General features: G+C 33.7%; 1 protein-coding gene across 1 annotated transcript; it reads right to left on the bottom strand.

Annotated features, from left to right (window-relative positions):
* Positions 1-352: 352 nt before the first annotated feature.
* On the bottom strand, positions 353-6,160 carry LOC107468982 (very-long-chain 3-oxoacyl-CoA reductase 1-like). The gene is made up of 3 exons (XM_016088357.3): positions 5,541-6,160; positions 3,521-3,590; positions 353-622 (listed from the first exon to the last, which is right to left on the bottom strand). The coding sequence occupies exons 1-3, from the start codon at positions 6,158-6,160 to the stop codon at positions 353-355; spliced, it is 960 nt and encodes a 319-aa protein (XP_015943843.1).
* Between the last annotated feature and the right edge of the window lie 13,499 nt (positions 6,161-19,659).

The raw sequence follows: 19,659 nt of genomic DNA, 5'->3' as shown, positions 1-19,659 counted from the left end.
GACCTATACCATAACAACCAAAATCATACTTAATCCAAAAATTAATTATTCATATTGTATGTGCTACTATATAATCCCCACAACGGTTGATTTTCAATGGATAATTTAGATGTGCACTTTCATGCACGTTACAAAAGCCTAATCCTTCCTATCTATAGAAACCAAAATCAAACTAGGATAATTAATAGTACTAGCCTTAATTAATAACAGTAGCAAGCAGGAAAACCATCAAATCTCGTACAGAGAGTGTACCAAACTAATTTATTTATGACTATATCATACGTGGCAATTAATTTCTCTACACGTCTTAGGGTTTGAGTTAATGTGCCTCGTTATGTTAATTATTTTTTGCTTAGGACTTGGATGCTTCCAATGCTTTAATTTTAGCGTCTTTGAAGAGTCCTTTTTTGCGCCCATAGAGAAAGTAACGCAGCATATAGGAATCAACAAATGTCTCAGGAATTGCCCTTACTGTAAATGCCTGAAGAGAATGTAGCAAGTAAGGCACCACCACAGTTTCATACCCAATCCATCTTGTGCATGATTTTATATACTTCTCTGGCGTTGGAACAAACACTGAAGTTTCCAACTTTGTTAACTTTGTTGACACATATAATGGAACCTGTTTCACACATTTATTAGAATATATTTATAGAAAAAGTTTAGAAAACCAGTATTTTTATTAAAATTTAGTCAACACTTAATCAATAAAAAAAAAGTAATTCATACTATTAGATATAATTTTACATTATTAAAAATATTAATAATAACTAATTAATATTTACAAATCACAAAATCTACTGTTCCTAACACTAGTCATAGAACATTAGCTCACATATATAATAAGATAATAACTTATGCTATATGAGAGTGAGAGTAGTAAATTTAGATGGTTAAATATGGGATAAATAGTCAATATTAGAATAAGAATTTTATTTTAATATATCAAAAATATAAAGTATTTTATACCGTTATTTAGTTATATTTATTTTTTTAAATAATTATTTATCTAACTAATATAAAAAATAATTATTTTTATTAATGTAATATTTCATGATTAAATATACTTACAAAACTGCTTTTGTACTTATAGTCAAAATTAAATTTTAAAATGAAAAGGTAATATGATACGTTTAGATTTTTTTTTTTTCGAATATTTAGTTGAAAAACTCAACTACCAATAAGAAACAAAATTCAAAGAGTCCAACCAAACAACACAAATTGAACCAACCAAACAAAACAAAAACCAAACCCACAACTTGGCACAAACAAAACCAAATCAACACAACACTCACATGGTCACAATTAGGGGTGCACAGACCCGGCCCGGCCCGAAGGCCCGGCCCGGTCCCGAACACTTTAGGGACTAATTTGGTGTGATTTCATCGAGTCTAGGGTCGGGTACGGGTCTCAAAAATAGACCCGGTCATTATTTCGGGTCGGGTCCGGGCCATGGCTCGGGTCACCCGAAGTCGGCCTGGTGGCCCGGTCATCACACACAATTAATATTTTGTGTTACTAGTGATAGATCATGACTATTCTTAAGTGGAATTTAAGTATTGTAAACCTTAATATTTTGTGTTATTAGTCATTATAAGACTATAAATTAATGTTTTATGTTTAGAATGCATAAGACTTTAGACTAATATATAAGATTGTGTTATTTGTATTGATTTAAATATTTAGTATTATTAGACAATATTAGTATTGATTGTGGTTATGCTTTAGTATTAATTGTGGTTATGCTTTAATTTTGAACAAGGGTTGGTTTTTGTTATATTTTTCTAAGTGAATTTTTCCATGTTAACTAATGGTTGGAGTCTTGTAAATTTGAATTTTTTTACATACTAGCTTACAAGAAGGTATCAACGTAATGTAATGTTAACGGCCCGGTTTTCACCCGGTTTTCACCCGGTATAATTATAGCCCGAAAGTATCTTGGTTTCATCGGGTCTAGGGCCGGGTTCGGGTCTAATAAATAGACCCGGTGAATATTTCGGGTCGGGTCTGGGTCACATCAAACCCGGCTTCACCCGACCCATGTGCACCCCTAGGTCACATAATCAAACTAAACAAAACCCAAAAGTCCAACAAAACACATGCCAATAACATAAACAAGACACCAGACCAAGACCATCAATAATTCTATTACCAAACTCCTCAAATGTGAAATTAAATTCACCTATTGTGCCCTACCAGTGGCGGAGCTCNAATATAATTATTTTTAAAATTTATTATTAATATGTAAGATTGTATATAATTAAAGTTAACTAAAAAACTAAATTTGATTTTGATTAACAAAAAATTTAGTTTAAGTTAATAAAGTAAATTAATTTTAAATAATAAAATTAACTATTAACCGATTATAAAGTTAATAAATTGATTTTAAAATAAAAATTAATTTTAAAAAATAACTGAATTTTGTACGAAAAAATCGATTTTTCACATAAAAATTATTTTTAATCTAAAAACTAATTTATTTCTTTTTAAAAAGCGGATTTTTTTAATTATAAAAATTAATTATAATTTATAAGTTAATTTTTGATGTTTTGAACAATTAATTTTATCTTTGACCGTATCTATCTCTCAAAAATTTTAATATTATTTATTTTTATTGTTATTTTTATTACAATCAAATATAATATATTGCAACAAAATAAAATTTTAACTTTCTAACAAATAAAATATTCAAATTCATTAATGTAAACAATACTAACACTTTAATGACATTTAAGTAATAATGTTGATTTAAAAATAAAATAATTTTTTTTATCAATAACTGGTATTTCTACTAGCTGTGTTATTATTGGTCTAAATTTAAAATAAGACATGAAATGAAAATATATAAGAAGATCAAAAAGAGTCATTTTATTTTAATTTTAACATACAAAAATAAGTGAATAGTAAAAAATATCAACACACAAAAATAAGTGAATAATAAAAATAAATATTGAACACGAATAAATAAGATAGAAAAATATCAATTTAACCAAATGAATTAATTTTATTTTTTTAGACAAAAATTACTAATTTTTTTACAAAATCTTTTGTGGAGAGGGGGACCATGCCCTCCATTGTCTTTATAAAGCCCGGCCTCTGTACCCTACAATAAAATTCTGATTCTAACTATACGCTACTCTGTCTTTCTTCTAGTTGTTTTTTAGTTGAACTGATACTTTTAGAGTTATTATATGACCTTTAAAAAAATTTAAATGCCATCTCTAGTACATATAGATCAATATTAAGAGTTAAGATATCAGATGGATTGAACCTCTTTCCTTTTTGTGTGAGGTATGTATACACCTTTAAAGTTGCAATCTCGATATTATGATCAATAACAGAGTACAACATCTAATAAGGCCATTTACAACTTATATAAACATACATGATCATATTCCAAGATTGTGAGAAGTGAGAACATAATAAAAGTATCTATATAATTAAAAATGCTTCTATATCACTTGGATTAATTGGTAATGTCAAAAATATTTCAATCAAATAAAAGGAAATAAAAGAAAACCTGACACTGGATGTCAATTCCTTTATGCTTGTATTCCAAGTTAATGCATCTCGAGAACATTTCCACAGATCTGTGAAAAACAAATAAATATTACATTTATTTTATAGAAACAAAAATTTAATAGGACAATGTTATTTGTAGATCTAACTTTTTCTGTCTATTTTAAGTAGTTATTAAATTTAAGAGTGGAGAAGGCACAAGAAGTAAAAAGATTGAAGTTATAAATCAAAGTGAAGTCCCTTTTCTGATTCAATTTTCAACTTGAAAGACAAAAAATGTAATTATGATGTTAGAATAATTGTGGGTATTTGACCAATATGTTAAAAGCAAGTTTTATCCTTTAAAAAGATTTAATTTAGAGTTTATTTTGGTGAGCTTCTAAACAAATATCTTTTTTCGAGTTATCTTTTTTTAAAGATCTTATAGAAAAGTAAAAGTAATTTTATTTTGGATATCTCATGCAAAAATATCTTTTTATTTATTAATTATATTTGGAAATAACGATATAAAAGTACTTTTTTGTTTATTTATTACATGAAAAACATTTTTTTTTAAGAAAAAAAGATCTTTTAAAAAAAGATATAAATTACAACTTCTCAAAAAATATGTTTTTTTTTATTTTTTCTAGTGCTTTTATTTTTACTACTAGAAATTTGCCAAACACGTTAAAAAATAAAAAAGATATTTTTTCATTGAAAAAAATTTTTTTCTAAGAAAATAATGACGCCCAAACAAGCACTTAGCAATTATTTTGCTAAAAGAAAAAGTTATTATAGAAAGAGTTCATTTTTTTGGCCCTTATCATTTTTTAATTTAGACAATTCACATCTTAAAAATTAAAAAATGACAATTGGCGCTTCTATCTTTTTTTTTTTGTTAGACATATAATTTCTTTTATGAAAATCTTCGATAAAAATTGATGGAAAATACTTACTGTGATTAGCTTATATGATCTAGCATTTACCTGCTTTACATAAATAATAATAATTTAATTGAAGTTGTTTATCGTTTATATAGGCATCAAAACAATGTTGCAGAAAGATGATAATTATTTGATTGAAATATTATTTTGATAATTATGTAGGAGCTAAATAATTCTAATCAAATTGTTATTATTCACATAAAATTTATGAGCTAGGTCATATAAGTTACTTCATATGTAAGCATTTTCTATCATTTTTTACTGAAAATTCTTATAAAAGAGTTTGAGCGTCTAATAAAAAGAAAGAATACAGAACGAATTATTATTTTTAAATCGTTGACATACAGATTATCTAAATTAAAAAAGGATAGAATTTGAAAAAAAAAATACTGGTAAAAAAGTTTAACCGCTTTTATATTATAATTTCGGTTGAAATAACTAACTTAATCACTTATTATGTTTCTTAAAAAGAGAAAAACAAAACTACTATTTTAACTTAATCACTTAGACATATAGGATTTGTTTAGATGTTGAAAAGAAAATAAAAAAAAATAAAAAGAAAGAAAATAAAAAAAAAGTTGAGTTATTGGTGTGTTATTTGGATGAATAGAAAATAGATGAAAGAAAAATAGAGAAATTTTTTTTTTATTTAGATGGAAAAAAAATAAGAAGAAAGAAAATCATAATGGTATAAAATTACATTAATATCCTTATTATAAAATAAAATATAAATATTTTTATTTATTCATATTTTATTATATTTTATAAAAATTATAAAATATTATTATAATTTTATATATTTAATTTAAATTATTTATCTTTTGTGATGAAAAGAAATTTTTTTTAGTGAAATCCACACAAAATTTTTCTTCCTTCTTATTTTCTTTCATAACCAAACAAAAAAAAAAATTATTTTTTATCCATTTATTTTTCATTCATTTTTTTTTCCACTCATTTTCTGTCAAAGCAAACACAGTGATAAGGTTCACATAGTATTCCACAACATAAACTTTCCGCACTGAAAATACTAAGTAATTAATAAAGTCAAAGATTGAATTCCAAGCAAATAAAAAGCATAAATCAAATCTAGAAAATTACCGTTTAGTAGCAGCATAGACGGTAAACAAGGGATATGATGGAAGAACAAAAGTAGAACCAGATCCAAGGTTTATGATTGCTCCTTTCTTCTTCTTGATCATACTAGGAATCACTGCCTTTGTGACCCAAATTGTTCCTTCCACATTAACTTTTATGGTACCATCTATCATCTCATAATCAACCTCATGAAAGTACCTAGCATAAGCATGTGTCCACCCAGCACAATTTACAAGAATACCCACATCCAAACCCTCAATTGCTTCCTCAACCCTTTTCATAATTTCCTCTCCATTTTCTTTTGCAAAATCAATTACCAAACATTTTATTTCAACATTGCCACTATTTTTGTCTCTTATTTCATTAGATGTGGCCTCAAGCTTTTTAGGGTTTCTACTAACCAAGAGAAGGTTGAGACCCTTAGATGCCAATTCATGTGCCATGGCTTTGCCAATTCCATCGGTGGATCCAGTGATCATGGCCCATGAACCATAGTCTCTTAGATTCTTTGGAGCCCTTAAGAACATTCCCCATACCCACTTCACAAAATACAAGACATTTTTGCATACTAAGATGAAGCCTATGGTACTTGTTGCCACCATGAAGAAATCAAGAAACTCCATTTGAGTAATCCTATTTATTAGTTATGTGCTCGAATGTACATAAATTATTATTCCATGCTCATCAAAAACAAAAGAAATAAAAGAAACAAAATTCTCAAGCTAGGTTATGCATGCACTCGGTGCTTTCAATTCATTCATAAAAAAGGGTCATGTAGTAAGTGTGGGATGGTGCAACAACAAATTCTTTCAATTGATTAATTTTTTTATGAATGGTTTAGACACCCGACCATAAAAATAATAAAATATTTGTAGGGCATAAATAATTATACATTTTGAGGCTATGTTTGTGTGTTTCGTGAATAATAAAAGTTCATGATTAGTGGTGGAAAGAAAGATAAAGACAAAGGGCACCATAAACCAAACTATGGAGTAATAAGTCATATTCGATTCCAAAAACGTTTTAGTAATTAAGATATTTTAGGCTTTTATAAAAAGTTTAAGTTTTTATTTCATTAAACAAATTCCTTTATAGGTCAGGTAATTCCTTTAGCGGCTAAAAGAATTTTCTATGTAAAATGCTAATTTAAAAATTTTAAAAAAGAAAAGTATAGGTTACCAAGATAGAGTCTGCCAACTATTACCAACTCAAGATAAAAAAAATTAAAATAAATTTATATGGCTTAATTAGGGTTAATGTGGGCTCCATGAAAAATAATTTGAAAAAGTAAGAAAATGGTAACCGTGCATCAGGTTAACCTGAAACTTGATAGACCAACCCAATACCTCAACCCTTTCACGCAACTTCCTTTCTAATAAACCATTGCCGAACGTCTCACATACAATTGGCCAAAATTTCCAGTCACCGAGACGCTGCCGTGCCCAGTCTGCCAGTGACCGTCTCTTCGTCCCGATTCCAATTGGATGCACCAACAGTCTCGTGGAAGATAGATGCAACGTGCGTGTATGGCGGTGTCGCGAGACCGTTGTGTCATGAACCATACCAGGTAACTCCGTCATGATTTTATTAACAACAATAAGAATCTGCAATAGCCTTTCGATTTGTGACTCAGACCCCTCCTCGAGCACCGATTTCCGGTGTATGTGCTGCATTGAAGGCGAGTGTATCACAATATGTCCATCGAGACACCAATTTTTGAAGAAGCATCCTACGACATTACATATGACGTGAGGGAGCATTCTAATTCCACCAACGTTAATGTTCTGTGTTTGAGTGAAGAGGACATGCCACTTGTGGAACAGGTAATTCTTCTTTTAGCAGCGTCTTTGCTTAGGCCTTCCAGCAACTTTTTTTTAATGTTTTAAATCTAGAGTTATTAACAGGGATACTCTTTGTTTCATGAATTGTGTTTAATTAGTTTTTAGTTTACCATGTGGAGATGATGCTACCAGAGTAATTTTCTTTTAATTTTTTTATGGTTATGATAGTCGATAGTAATTTTTTATACTATTTTAGTTTGGGTTGTCCATTAGTAGGTATTATCAAAGGTTAACAGGGATTCACTTTGTTGCATGAATTGTGTTTTATTATTTTTTTACTTTACCATGTGGAGATGATGTTTCCAGCTTTTAGTAATTTTCTTTTAATTTTTTTAATGGTTATGATAGTCGAAAGTAGTTTTTTTTATAACAGTTTAGTTTGGGTTATCCATTAGTAGGTATTATCAAAAGTTACATGTTTGTTGGCAGATTCTTTATTAGTGTTGAATGGTTGATGTGTATCTTGTTTGATGATATGTCCTCGTCTATCGATTTTAGGGGAAAGAATCTAAAGACGCTATTCAGAAAAAGGATGATGTTACGGTAAGCAATAATGAGGTGTGAAACATATTTTATTCTTCTCACAAAATTAGTGACATATTGGAAATTGTTTAGATTGATATGGTTTGGGTTGAATGATACCTTTTCTGAATGGATTTGCAGCTCCCGGATCATACTGGAATTCCAATGGAGGAAATCCCATACGTAGGATTGAAATTTGATTCGTTACAGTGGGCATAAGAGTTCTATTCCAATTATGCAAAAAAAGTTGGGTTTGTGACTAGGATTAGGAATACAAACTTTGACAAGACCAGGAAGAAATTAAAGGTACCTATTAACCAATCTATACACTGCAGTCGTGAAGGTTATCGGGAGTCTCGAGTGAAGGCAGCAATGCGGGTAAAGAGAATAACAACAGCCGAGTGCAAAGCAAGGATGTACGTGATACTTGATAGGCAGAATGATAATTGGCTGGTGACCAAATTAGAATTGAAGCACACCCACACTTGTTCTGCGGAGCAAGTTGTGCATTACAGTGAGTACAGAGAACTGACCTTGCATGCCAAGTGTGTAATTCAGAACAACAATGAGGCTGGCATACGACCTAACAAGACTTATCTCGCACTGGCGAACGAGGTTAGTTGGTCATCAAAGTTGGGTTACTCAGAAAAGGATGTTAGAAACTACATAACGAGGAATTTGCGATGTGCTGACATGAACGAAGATGTCAAGAAAATGATTAGATATTTCATGCGAATGAGAGATATAAACCCGAATTTCTTCTATGCAGTTGATGTGGACGAAACTAACAAGTTTAAGAGTGCGCTATGGGTAGATGCAAGATGCAGGGCATCGTATGAATATTTTGGAGATGTGGTATCGTTTGATACAACGTACAAAAAAACCAAATATGTTTGTGTATCTTTCTCGATTATAAGTGTTTACATTTTTTCCAACAATATTGTGATTTAGTAATTTTTGACTGTCTTTATTGCAGGCATGGACTTCCGTTTGCATCTTTTGTTGGTGCCAACCATCACGGCAAGTCCACTTTACTCAGATGTGCTTTGATAGGTAATGAGAAAATTTCTAGCTTTGAGTGGGTCTTTAAAAACTGGTTGAATTGCATGAAAAATCCCTCACATGCCATCATCACGGACAAGTGCAAATCCATGTTTGGTGCTATTAAAAATGTCTTCCCAAATAATAGACACTGATGGTGTATATGGCACATAATGAAGAAGATACCACATAAACTTGGAGGATATGCTAAATACAGAGAAATAGATGATAAAATGCATGGCACTGTTTGGAAAGACCATTCTGAAGAGTCTTTTGAGAAGGATTGGTGTGCATTCGTTAATGAGTTTAACCTACAGAAAAATAAATGGCTATCAGGTTTGTGCTTTATAATTATCTTATGTTCTTTTTGGATGGTAGGTATGTTATGCAGGTTCGGGTTTTACTTTACTCGATTTCAGCCCCCCGTTGTCATCGAATGATTGGTAACCTATTTGGATACTTTTATGGAATATATTTATTTGAGACGTCGATGTATAGTTGGTTCACTAAGTCTCTAGTTGTGTACTTTGATGTATGTATTTATTCATGATGATGATTCTTGCTTTGATATGTATGTTTTGGTTTTGTAGACATTTACGACAATCGTCGAATGTGGGTTCCAATATATTTCCAAGGTGAATTTTGGGCTGGTATGAAAAGTACCCAACGAAGTGAGAGTATGCACGCCTTTTACGGTAGTTACCTGCATTGCAAAAGTGCACTGGTTCAGTTCGTGCATGAGTATGACAATGTGCTTGGAAACAAAGAGCAAAAAGAACTGGAGGATGATGCTGCAGACTCTAAAGGAGTTATTCCATGTTCATAGAGCTCTACACTTGAAAGACAATTTCAGCGTGAGCACAACCTCTAAGTTTAGAGAAGTCCAACATGAATTCAGTAAAAGAGGGGATTGTTTAGTCCAGGGGGTCACTCAAGAGGGTGATTTGTTTCGGGTGACCGTGAACGAGCAATACCTACTATACGGGGAGCCTAGGTCTTGGAAGTACAGTGTTGAGTTTGACCCCAAAACACACAAGGTTCGGTGCGAATGCAATATGTTTGGATCAAGATGAATTATTTGTTGCCACTGTCTTGCTGTGTTCTTTTATTATGGAGTAGACACAGTACCATCTTGTTATGTTATCCCTCGATGGAGCAAGAATGTACATCAAAAGCACACTTTTATCAAGAGCAGCCATGACGAGAAGCGATCGGATGAAAGCCATAACTTATTTAGACGACTGTGTTCACACTTCTACAATGTTGCCCAAGATTTTGTGACATGCGAAGAAGAAGCGGCCATGTTACATTCGGGTCTTGATCAGTTAAGGTCAAAGTTTCTTGATTATCGTGCAAACTTGGTGTCCAGGTGTGTTCCAAGTACACAAAATAGCACGGTCACACAGTGCCACCCGCATCTTGGTGAATCTGACATCCAAGGTCCTTCAAAGGTTTCAACGAAGGGTCGCCCGAGAATGAAGAGGCTTGGGTCTGAACTCGACACCTCAATCAAGCGATCTATGCGAAGAAAGAAGAAGAATTCTCCGCTGTTATGTGTTTCCTTTTTCATTAGTTTCAAATCACTTGATAACATGACTATATGGATAAAGTTGTAACTGTTATTCACTGTTTGTCTATGAATGTTTGTTATTTTTAGGAAGTTGATCAAGCATTGAATCAAGATGTAGTGATGGATTTTGCTAGAAGAGCGAATGAATCACAGGAACATGGCGGGTTTTTGTCGTTATTAAACTCATTTTGGCCTGCTTAGAAGAATTTTTATTATAGATTTGTATGGAGATATCCCTTTATTATTTGTGACCTTTTTACTATTATCATTGCCAAGTTATTCATCTTGTTAAATAAATAAACATTGTTAACAACGATATCTCATTATTTAATGAGTTTATATCCATTGATTTATATTGTCAACTCCTGACAAGTTTCTTAAGTTTGAATTTTGCTTACCAATGAAAGTTATGTGATATTGATTAACAAACACGTAACACACATCTCACAGAAGACACATCCATGTGAATACACCTAATAGAAACTCATAATATCAGAGGACACATTTCACAGAATACACGAAAGACACATTCGTAAAAGACACATCTCGTAGAAGACATATCCCTACGAAGACATACCCTAGAAAATCACATCTAGGAGACGCTTCCTGGAAAAAGACACATCCCTATGGAACAGATAACACGTAAGACACATCTCACGGAAGACACATCCATATGAATACACCTAATAGAAAGTCATAATCACAGAAGACACATCTCGCAGAATATTGAAAGACACATTCGTAAAAGACACATCCCTATGAAGACATATCCTAAAAAGTCACGTCTAGTAGACACTTCCTGAAAAAAGACACATCCCTATGAAGACACTGCGTAAAAAGTCACTGCTAGAATACACTTCTTGAAAAATACACATCTATATCTAGCCACCTGCAATAAGTCATGAAAGTAAACACCTCTCCTAGAATGACACATCTGTGGAAAGCCACCTCTAACGGTGCACAGCTAAAACAGACATATAAAGCAGAATTTACACTTCCACCAGAACACAATTCTGTTTTCAGTCACCTGCGTACAAAATATGAGTAATAATGCATGACTAAGATAAGTAGAGACATCCATATACATGTAGGAACCTTAAGAGGTGTATTCATTGGCAACATTATACTTAAAAAATGCATTAGTTATCGAGCCTGTGCACAAAATTATCCCAAACCAGGGTGCAAAAGACAAAATTCATATAAACAATAAATGCATTATCGTTGAAATAGCCAATAAAGTTTGTCAAGGTCTACAGTGCAACTATTTATAAACAACCTAACAATCCAAAAGAAATAGTCACATTGTGTAGGAAAAGTAATTTGTCTAGTCTCAACAAAATATAGCATAGGATGTGAGGAAATTCCCTCCACATGTAAACAAGGACGTAATATATAGCCTACATCTTCCCATATGTTAGCTCCTTCTAGTGGACTTTTTCTTCGGCTTTCCTCCAGCCCGCCGAAGTATGCTCTTTGTATCAGGAGCTGTGAATGGAATTCTAACCTCCATACGTTTGTTTCTTGGTTGGTTGCGGCGCACAGGAGGTCGAGCACTGCTGTCAAGGGCATTCAAGGCAGCTCCAATGGATATATTCTTGTGACATAGGATGATGATGTCTAATATTATTTCCAACTTGTATAACTTGATGACGTCCTGCATATAAAAAACAATGTTAAAGAACTACTTCTCGGTACAGACATTGACATGTTAAAAAAAATATGGCAATAAGGTATATAGGTTATGGAGCTCACATAATCCCAGTCATTTAGTTGTGTCTTTCTTCTAGTACTCCATGTATTTTATTGTATACACACCACAGTCAAATCTAAGCGAACGGAAAAAAAATGCAATTTTATTAGTGGAACAACTCATTGTAACTAAAAAATAAATACATTGCGAGATCTTGGAGGAAAAAATCACCCATTTGGTTGTATTGGCACGGAGGCATAAGTGCAAGGCAGCCCTTTTAGTGTGGGCCTATAAGTAGAGATAGCCACCTGTGCAATATCTTCAATGATCCTTGCCTAAGACAGAAACAACTAAACTTAAACGGAATATTACAGGAACAGTTAAATAGAGCTTAATAAGGATGAGCTGTTGAGGTACCGCATATGAATCGAGCCTACTCCGTGTTGTATCAGGTTTACTGTATATGCTATCCAGTACGAACAGCCTTTTCCGGATACATCAAATGCATACATCCACCAGTGACGGGTGATACATACAGGGAAAAACTACTGCACAACCAACCATTGTAACTAGGTATTTTACTTGTATTTACAAAGAAAAACAAATATATTTTGTGATGGTGCTATGATTAAATAAGTTGTTGCACTGCAAACATACGTACCCAATTTCTATTTGAAGCGATTTCCTTGTCGAAATATATAGTATCAACACCAAAGTTTTGCCCCAATCCGACATACGTTGGATTCGGTCCATCATGAAATTTTTCCAGATTCTTTGGGACCAGAACCATTTCCTGTACAAGTACGAATTATCAAAAGTTCATAAACTATACTGTAAATAAATGATTAATATTGACGTTTCCTTACCAGAATCCCCGGACACACGCAATAAAAGTCACGCGTGAATCTTTTGAGACCTGAATCATTGAATGCGCAACACATCTAGTGTACGACCTACATAACCGATTTGTAAAATCATCAATGTCAACAATGCGTAAGCAACAAACAAATTGACGAAACATACTTTTTCATTACATACACTGTTATTTAACCATGAAACGTGGTCTCAGTGTGCACACATCTTCCCTTGACAGCACTAGGTGTGGTCTACCCTCATATGATGCCAGAGTTTGGTGGCTATCAAGAGAAGTGTTTACAGCCCAACCTCTGATTCTTTATTCTTCCTGCTCGGTGATTTTTCGACCCCAAAGTAATGGATGAATAGGTCGGGGTGGAGAAGTTGAGGGTGATTTAAAGAGTTGCGTCATACCAAGAGAGAAAGAGGGGCGTTGTGGACTTGGAGTGCGGTAGAAAGAACCTCTAGGAATGATTGCTTAGATCGGGTCCATACTAATGGGTCTCGAGGCGTAAATGCCTTTTTCTATATTTGCCCATATCATTTTGCACTCCGGATCCCGCTGAGATAAGATGGCAGGATGCCTGTTTGGAATTAAAAAAGAATTGCGGTGGTCAACCTTGAGGAATTGTTTGGGAGGCTATTAAGGAAAAAAAGTTGTAAATACTACCGAAAATAATGTTCTGTAGTAATAACTTGCCTGTCAAAAAATTTAGTAGAATATTCCTCAACCTCTGGAAACTCAACCAAATCTGTTGATGGTGTTTTTGGTTCAGGAGCAACTGTCTCAGTTGGTTGATTAGTTGATTCCCACTGTATGCTTGTGATGATTTTCCCTTCTACCATACCACGATGAGGTGTCTTCCTTTGAAGAGTTTTGATGCAGATTCTGATGCCAATGGGCTGGTCATCATCGTCTTCCTCTTCTGAAGTCCTTGTTTGATAGGTTGTGCCCAATGATGCCCCGCTAACTCCCCCCTTCATGGAGGATCCCTGAAACCACAATATCAAACAAGTATTTCACAAACTCCTCAAAGTGTTTTCACAGTACAAAGAGAACCAATGCTAAACGACAGAGCATGTCACCTAGGGTTATTAAATAATGGCACAACTAGTAACCTGTTTAACCATAACTTTAACCCTTGCACATGTTCCAAACTACATAGCTGCAACTAACAAATACTAACAAAGAACATCTTGCTCACCTTAGGGTCCTCTTTTTCCTTTGTCTTATTAGTCGTGCGTGCATCCTGAGCCCTCATACATGATTGAGGTGTCATCCTTGATACAGATCTCCGGTGCAATCTCTTTGCAATTGGCTTGTCGTCATCGTCATCACCGTCCGATGCAACTGCATGTGTATCCGGGTGCTTAAAAGCCTCTCTAACCCCATGCCCGCGAGAAGATTCCTTAAATGATATCAACAACACAACCTCAACGTAAATGAAAGGTAAAACATAGGCTTAACAATTTACTCGATCTGCGTTTAACCACGAAAAGGAAAAACTTAGTAAATGTTAATCCTAACTCACTTTTCTGTGCTCCACGTCTTCTCGTTCGGAGCTTGGGTCACTTCTGTGCTCTATACTGGCATCCTCCTTGCCCTTATCTTCATCCCGGCCAGGTTCACTGCAATCCTGTTGTTGGCTATTAACTGGTAAGAAGACACATACAGCTAAAGCAGTATCATGTTTGATAACACGAAAATACGGACATGATAAACGACACACCCATTAACGACATCTTCCATTGCTTAACAATAAGGTGCAAAGGCATGATATTCATGCATTCAAAAAATTCATTTGCAGTCAATTGCATCATAAATCGAGCTTCGAATTAAAAATTTACTATTTTAACACATAAGCAATAAATTGATTACCTCCGGTTGAATAGTTTCTGCCATAGCGCTAAGTTCCTTGGCAGTCCATGCAGAAAGCCATGGCTCAGGTTCTTGACAACCCTCGAGTTCACCGTGCTTTAGCTTCTGAAAGTACAACAACTGGAGATATTGTAAGAAGAAGTTAGTTTCAGGGATGACCATCTTAGTCACATTACATTGAATTTTAAATTAACAACATTACCAGCAACCCAAGCATGCAGCCCTCACAGGATTTGTTCTTTTTATGTTGGTACTTCCTAATTGCCTGTTCTAGCGAATTAAAAATATGCAATGGCCAATGATATCTCGCCGGATCAGATACATCAAGGACTGTGTCGATGTGCCATGGGGAGATTACATGTTGCACGGTCGGGCACAAAAATATCTTCAGCACCAGTAGGATGAAGTGTCTCCTGAACTCCATCCTGTCATCTTCGGTATCCATTGGACAATGCCTGACAAAATGCCTCAGCTGCACAGTTTTCAATCGATGATACCTTGTTTTAATTGACACATGAGCAGCATTACTGCTGTCAAATGGTGGGAAGTCGTCAACTGCAACATGGATATGTATAAAATAAAGCAAGATGGACAGTGTCATACGTAGATAATAGAAATGAACATGAAGATCGAGACAACACTAACTAATTCAGTGGCATGTAATATGTAAAGGTATACTCACCCTTGGGAGGGATACCAAAAAGACCCTGGAAGATCTCCGGCACAATGCGGATGTTCCCATTTTCTATCTTGAGGGTGCTTGTTTCAGTGTCATAGGCTTTAGCCAACATCACCATTATGCCTTGCCTCACTTGCCACTTCGGAACAAGCTTCAAGAAACCAAAACCAATTTCTTCTATCTCATCAAGCTTTGCTTGATCCTGGTTGGTTTTCAGTTCTTTGAACAAGTCCGCGATGTAACATGGTGAGCATCTTGTCTCTAGTAATTTCTGTTAAACATACAACGGGACTGTCAGAATCAAACAACTGAATATGAACTGTAACAAGATCACAAAATTATGGATGAGGTGTTACCGGCTTTCCCATGTATATAAGTTGGTCTCTGTGTAAATAGCAGAAATGGATTCCAAGTAGAAACTTCGCTTGTGGTATCCAAAGTCAACTAATCTAAAATTACAAAAAAAATTTAATGAGAAAAGCATTTATTTAACCTATTTATAACCATCGTACACTAATCTTATGAACAAGACACATCTGAGATAAAGAACGAACCCTCTCAAAGGCAAATTATTATACACACCAATTATAATCTCAATTTGCTCACAAAAAGCTCTTAGAAATATTTCAAAAAATCAGCTAAGTGTTAAAAGAAGCCACAACCGTCATAAAACCATTGTGCACCATTGCTCTTGTCGCTCAGTGAATCATGAGTGAACAAAATATGTACGAAAACACATGTTGATCGCAATGGATTTTGTAGATAAAAAAATTACTGCAACTAATTAACGTATTTGTATAATCACATGCCCAATTTTAGTTAGGATAAAAAATTTACTACACAATACAAGAAGACTATGTATGCTAAAAATATACACTCATTCTCAACTGAAATTGTGCCTCCATGAATCACAAGAAAATTCACCAAAAGACACATTAAGCTACTATGAACAATACACATTAAGCAAATTAAACTGAGAAAAAAAATGAGTGAATGTTGCTAAAAGGAACAAGACACATCCGAGGATAAGTTGGTGTACTCCCAAATAAAAACTGTTGTGCCAAAAAATACAAATTCAATTTGCTAATAGAAAGCTCATGTAAATATTCCTATAACCACAAATATCTAATAAAAAAATGGATCTCAATGCATTATTGCTCAAAATGTATAGTAATTCTCAACTGAATTTTTTGATATGTGTCACAAGAAAACTCACACAAGGCACATTATGTCAATGTGAAAAGTCACATTAAGAAAATTAAAATAAAAAAACATAGAATATTATTAAAAATAAACAAGACAAATCTGATGTTAACTTCTTGTACTCTCAAACGAGAATTGATAGACCCAAAAATTACAACTTCAATTTGGTAACAAAAAGGTAATATAAACTTTTACTTCCATAGAAGCTACATGTTAAAACAGGCCACACCAATTATATAACCAATTTGCACCACTGTAGCTCGGTGGATGAAGAAACGACAAACCATTTAATAAAAAGAATATTGATCTCAATTCACTATTAAAAACAAAAAACGAGTACATCAATTATTGAGCCTACTTGTAAAATAACATTACCAATTTGAGTATATAAATGCACACCTCAAAAAGGCCAAATATGTCAAAGAAATTGAATAACTAATCACACCATTTTTGTCAAAGAACTGAAACAACACAGCATAAGCAACCTCCTTGGTACAGGAACAAGATCATCGAAAAAACAGTTCATACACCAACACCCAAGTTCGTTCACAGCCAACAGAGACAGACACATGTTTAATCCTTCTCAATTCAGAAAATATAATAATCAAAATTAGAAACCTATACAAGCACCTAACTTAAATCTCAAATACCCACTATCCTCACAGTGTCGCCGTGGTGCCCAAGGGAAGCCACGCTTCTACTCGGGCTCGTCCGCCAGTGAACGAGTGGTTCTTGGTGGCAATAGCGATTCCAGAAAGCCACGGGGTTTCTAGCAAACCCACACAGCCCTAGGAATTCAACCGCAACTTGTGGAAAGACCGTGCTGGGTAGTTGTGTCTTGTCCCAGGCCGGACACCCAAATGCGTCTTCGAGGCACTTCCGATGAGCACACGCGATAGACCAAGCAGCTTCACGACGACGATCGGACCGTACTCCAGACGTGGCGGTCTGGTGGTTCGCCGGAGTTGACTTTCCCTTCCCGGTGGAGATCGACGGAGACGGCAAGAAAAGATTATATTTGGCGCTAGATGCGGATAAGGGGGGTTGGGAGAGATAGTCCACCGTCAGTCAATTTGGGGCTATGGTAATTTAGGTTAACGTGGTAAATTAAGGTTAAACCATGATTAACTTAGATGTGGCTTTGGTTAGTGGATGGGCTTGATGTCCAGCCCAACTCAAGTTGGCAGAAACTTTTATACCATGTTGAATGTGAGAACCTTAACTTTCTTTGCGATCATTGCAAGTGCTTTGGACATGCACGTACCATATGCACTAATCGTAGTCAAATAATTTGAATTTGAAAGAATTAAGATGTTGATGTGGAAATCTGGAGTGGGAGGATTTTTTGGTGTCATATTTACGTAGGATTGACAATGGATAGGGTTGGGTAAGGTTTGGACTCTATCTTAACTCTATCCGTGAGTTGAAAATTTTTTTAAAATTTTACCCTATCCTATCTGCGAGTTGAGAATTTCTCAACCCTAATTCTACCCGCACTCTAAAGTTCTAAACTCTACTCTGCCTGTAGAAAAATAAAAAAATTTCAAGCAAATATAAAATTCAACCATTCTAAATTATATATATATGAATAAAATAAAAAATTAAGTTTAAATTAAAATTAAAAATAATAAAATCTTAAAAAAATCTAACATAAAATTACAAATAATATGATCATCAATTAATTCAATGGTTATTTCAAGTTTTTATAAGAGGAAGATTGTAGGTTCAACATTCACTTTCTTCACTACATACATAATTTTTGCATATATATTATATAATATATTAAGAGTATGGATAGGGTAGGATAGGGTATACCCTAAACCCGTATTCTATCATACTCGCAGGTGAACTCGTACCACACCCTATATTATATAATATATCTATTTTTTTGTGAGGGTTGTTTAATGATTTAGTTCTCTATTATGACTGTTATTGTTATTAATTGTGTGTTATTAATTTACTAATTTACCAATTCTATTATTGATTACTAGTTTAGATATTGTTTCGTTATTGATTACTAATTTAGATATTATTTAGAGAAAAAAAAGAGAAGGCAGACAGTGTAGCAAGTTCAGCCCATTTTAAATTGGCAGGGTAGACGGCCCGCCTTGTTTTGTGCGGACTTTGGCGAGACGGAACGAGTAGCCTATTTTACTACACCTAAACAAGATAGCTCGAGTTCCTTATAAAGAGATTGTTCGTGAATATCATGTTTTATTTTTAATTATCTTAGAAACTTATGTAATGGATAGATTGAAATCCTTTTGAAATGGGTTTGGATGTTCTACTACTGGTGAAGAAAGGTGAAATATTGCTTTATTGTAAATTGATAAGCAAGTAAAATATATTGTGACATTCGAAAACAAACCAATTTCAACTCCCTTAATCACTTGAAGTTCATCGTGGATAACTCCAACAAATCACAACTAGTCCATAAAATTTCCCAAGTTTAAATTGTCAAATTTTTTTCTACTATAAATTAAAAAACACATTATTTTCTCAAAAAAAAAAATTATCCCAACTTTAAAGTTTAGAATTCTTTTTTTTATGAAATTTGAGTCAAGTTCGTCGCAACCCCAGTGGACTTTATTATATTATTAAGGTTCGCCATACTCCTTGGCGAACTCTATAAAATAGATAGAGTTTGCTATACCTCCGGCAAACTTTACTTTATCTCCTCCATAAATACCCACACAACCTCAATACGAGTTGTTCATTCTTCTCTTTGATATTCCTCATCTTCTTGATTAATTCTTCACAATGTCTGAAATTTCGTTGTTATCCATTCATTATGATAGTGAAATAGTGTACGATAAAAAAGGTTCTATCGTATTTAGATCTG

This window comes from Arachis duranensis, chromosome 10, assembly GCF_000817695.3.
Source record: "Arachis duranensis cultivar V14167 chromosome 10, aradu.V14167.gnm2.J7QH, whole genome shotgun sequence".
Classification (NCBI taxonomy): domain Eukaryota; kingdom Viridiplantae; phylum Streptophyta; class Magnoliopsida; order Fabales; family Fabaceae; genus Arachis; species Arachis duranensis.
Note: the sequence above shows the minus strand (reverse complement) of the source record. Positions and strands in the feature narration are given on the sequence as shown.

Excerpts from the sequence above, each read along its gene's own strand:
- LOC107468982 (XM_016088357.3), bottom strand. The coding sequence starts at position 6,160 with ATGGAGTTTCTTGATTTCTTCATGGTGGCAACAAGTACCATAGGCTTC. Across the intron at positions 3,591-5,540 it reads GTCTATGCTGCTACTAAACG|ATCTGTGGAAATGTTCTCGA; the intron begins GTAATTTTCTAG and ends TGTTTTTCACAG. Across the intron at positions 623-3,520 it reads GAATTGACATCCAGTGTCAG|GTTCCATTATATGTGTCAAC; the intron begins GTTTTCTTTTAT and ends TGTGTGAAACAG.